At 37.3% G+C, this 3,703-nt stretch overlaps 1 protein-coding gene across 1 annotated transcript; it reads right to left on the bottom strand.

Annotated features, from left to right (window-relative positions):
- Window positions 1-480: 480 nt before the first annotated feature.
- LOC105792291 (signal recognition particle 9 kDa protein) lies at window positions 481-3,454 on the bottom strand. Its single transcript, XM_012620799.2, has 4 exons — window positions 3,264-3,454; window positions 3,068-3,136; window positions 982-1,075; window positions 481-730 (listed from the first exon to the last, which is right to left on the bottom strand). Exons 1-4 carry the CDS (start codon window positions 3,333-3,335, stop codon window positions 654-656), a joined length of 312 nt encoding a protein of 103 aa, XP_012476253.1. The 5' UTR covers window positions 3,336-3,454; the 3' UTR covers window positions 481-653.
- Window positions 3,455-3,703: the final 249 nt, after the last annotated feature.

Raw genomic sequence — 3,703 nt, 5'->3', positions numbered from 1 at the left:
AGTGGAGGCTGTCACACTTGTGCCTCGATCTCTACACCATCAATCAATCAAAAGAGACCTATAATTATTAAGACATGACGTTTTAAAATAGTTTCTTTCTTTTATCAGCCTAAACTCAAAGAGTTTGGCTTAGGAATAAAAAACCCCAAAGCTGCCAACAAATTGACTACACATTCACACTCGAGTACACTCAAATACAGTTATTGGCCCAAATACTGAAAAGAGAGAGAGAGTTTACCTCTTTTGCAGATTTATTGGGTGAAGAGGGTTGAACTTGGTTGCATTGCATGATATCAAAAGATTCAGGTGGAGAATCCTGTAACATTTTCAATAATCATGGCGATTTCAGCATCCTGGAGAAGTAAAAACACAGATGGTCCACAACCCTTTTAAAAGATTTTTTTTCTTTGGTTAGTGGTGAGTTTAGACCTTCAATATCCACCCAAAAGGGAGAGAGAATGGTAAAATTGTATCATGATCTACAGAAAGTGAATCTCTTCATTCAATGGAATCCAGAAAACATGATAAATTTTCCAGGAAAATTTTGACAATCTCAGCATTTTCAATTCATAAAAAGTCACGGTTTCTCTCTAAAATCCAGAGGGTCCTATAGTACTTGTTTAAGAACCCCATGTGTTAAGCAGAAAATCCAGCTACTGTTTTCTTCCCCTTCCCTTCTTTGCTGGTTGGGCTTCGATCTGTTCTTTCCCTGTAATTTCTGACATGTCCACTGCATCACAAGGAAAAATGATAACTAGTTAGAAATTCCACATACAAAACCAAACATAAATAAACGAAAACGTTGGAAAATATTGTTCATAAATGAACTCCATTGGACCACGGGCAAGCTTTGGAATCTTTTCCAATTAAGTTCTTGAAGGTTTTTCGTTCTCTGTCAACATGTATTTAGTTGTTTTTTTTTTTTGCCTACAAATTCGAGAAAGATCAGTCATTTTTAAACGAAGTAATGAAGAACAATACCATCAGGTCCCCGAGCCATCAAGGTAAAGAATATATTGTTCAGTTTCTCCATCTTCTTGGCCTCCTGTGCTTGATCTGTCTTGAACTTAAGGCACTAATAGCAAATAAAATAGTTTATAATGAGAAACCCCATAGCATATACCGTGAAAGAAGTAGGGTAACATCAAATCCAGAAGTCGTAAATCCAATACGTTACAATTGATCAAGCTCTTTCCCTCAAACAAACAATAAAAAATTACTAAAACTGAATGCCAAAAACACAATAGAATGTGAAATAATGAAAAACCACAAAAAAGTACATGTACACTAGGAACGAGTCTCATATTTTCACAACAAAACAGATTATACTGATTTTTAGAAGAGATCCCTCAACTGTTCTGGGTCATTCGTCCAGTACAGATGCTATTATAGGTCTATAACTTATAGATTCAAACTTGAGATGTTCAAGCAACACAGAAGATAAAGTTTGTAAGTTAAAGAAATCAGCATAGAAGTTGCCAATTGCCAGACTTAGCTAACAGTTGAGCAACTCAGTTAACACAGAAAGCAAGCATAACCGTTAAGGATTTTTGAAGATCTCAAAACAAGGCCAGAGTCGTAAAGGAAAATTTTGTCCATACAATAGAATATTTTCTCTAAACTTAGATGTCAATCATCACCTTTCAATTCACTATTTCAGTTAGGGATTATACAGTTTGTGAGTTTAAGGAATCAGTTTAATACTTGAAATGAACTTGCCTAATTGTAATGCGCGTGCTCAATTGCAAGTTATAGGGCTTGAATCCCACGTAGGAAAGTATGGGATTTCCTGGTGAGGCTTATATGGACCTAGACTCTCCAATATCAATAGCTAGCTTTTGGAGTTTAGTTCTCCAAAGTTTCATATCAATTGGTATCAGAGTCAATCATCACATCTCTCAGTTGCAATTGTGTAGTGCAGGTGGTGATGTCGGTATTGCAATGTTCGTCTGGGGCTAAATTAAGCTAGTGCAAAGCCAGCCCGCATGGGCATCAAGACTGCAGAGCGTGGTGAATTGTTATGTGCCCAATTGCACGAGACTTAGATCCCATGTAGGAAAGTATGGGATTTCCTAGTGGGGTTCATATGGACCTAGGCTCTCCAACCCCAAGAGCTAGCTTTTAGGATGTGATTTTCCAAAAATTCACATCATAAACACAAGTGAGCAATTCAGTTAAGACGGAAAGCAAGCATAACCATTAGGGATTTTGAAGATCCAAAACAAGGCAAGAGTTACGAGGAGCATTTTGTCCATATAAATAGAAAATTTCTCAAAAACACCAAATTGTATCACTTCCCTCCTTAATGAAAACTCATTGGAAGGGCTTCCTTGATGCTCTTTTAATGCAATTTTCCTTGCCTTTCTTCCCCTTCTAAAATTCTCGCAAAAAATAACTAATGTAGATTTAAGTCATTACAAGATTCACTCCTGCTTTTTTACTACTAGCGAAATAGTCAAATGCGTTAGCATTTTCTCTAACTTGGAGCTGGCAATGACAAAGGAAACGAGCTTATTTTCTATTTCTTCCGTATAGTCTATATAAACATGGCCGCAAAAAAAAAAGATAGCAAACTAACAAGACAACATGATTGTGCCAACTTTACCAAATAGTTACGCAGATCTGGTTCATAAGGCTACTTGAAGAAACCTAGGTCTTCCGCTATCTATGATAAGAGTTTTGCAATTTTAATTTCCCTCAACTAAAAGCTATCAAATTCTTCAGTCTCTGATTGAAAGGCAAAATGCAAACTGTTAAAAGAAAAAGAATGTTCACTTGACAACTCTGGAAACTAAGAAGCAACAAAACAAGTGAAGAATAGAAAAAGAAGGAAATCATTGCTGCCACTCCGTCAAGAGAGCTACAAATAGACATAATCTCAAGCACGTTGTCCAGTCCATACAACGCACATCTGCAAATCCATGCTCAAATTCTCATGAATTTTCCTTAATTAATCCAAATCTGCCTAATTCTTCGGCAACTAAACATAAATCAACACTAAACCACGAGAATTGAATCAAACAAAGCCAACAACATAAACAATTAGGCAAATTCAATTCATACATACCTCTTTGTTATCAGTAACCTTCAAAACCAATTTTCCATCGCAATGCCGGTACTTCATGCAATACCGCGTCTAGCTCACGCCCAATCCAAATCCAGAAAAACAGATCGGGAAAAATCACCATTTATTCCGTGACAACAACAACAATATTAATAATAGAGAAAAAGAAAAGAAAAGAGGAAGCGTAAAGTTAACATACAGATTCAGGACTGGCACGGAACAACTGCACGGTTCGCTCGACGAATTCGTCCCACGATGTTACGTAAACCATTGCACCGTCAATCGAAGAAGAATCGAAATACGGGATGAGAGAATCTGCAAAACGGAGCGTCCTCGTCCTCGTCGTCACTCACACTCAACGCGATACAGAGAGAATTTTATCGATTGTTTAGGATGGTGGCGGATATAATAAGTATTGCGGTCAAGTGTCATTAAAAGCCAATAGAAACTCGCCACGGCAGCAAAAAGAAAAGCAATTTGTGGGACCGATTGTAATTTAATTTTGCCGCCCTAAATGGAGAAAATTCAGCAAAACTCTGCGTTTTACACCAACACATCGGATGCACTGAATTGAATGGCAAATGAAACATGGGCACAGTTAGCAAAAGCTGAAGCCGCTGACCTTAGCACAATGTAATT

The sequence above is a fragment of the Gossypium raimondii genome, chromosome 8 (genome assembly GCF_025698545.1).
Source record: "Gossypium raimondii isolate GPD5lz chromosome 8, ASM2569854v1, whole genome shotgun sequence".
Lineage (NCBI taxonomy): Eukaryota > Viridiplantae > Streptophyta > Magnoliopsida > Malvales > Malvaceae > Gossypium > Gossypium raimondii.
The sequence above is the reverse complement of the archived record's forward strand: the minus strand, read 5'-3'. Positions and strand labels throughout refer to the sequence as shown.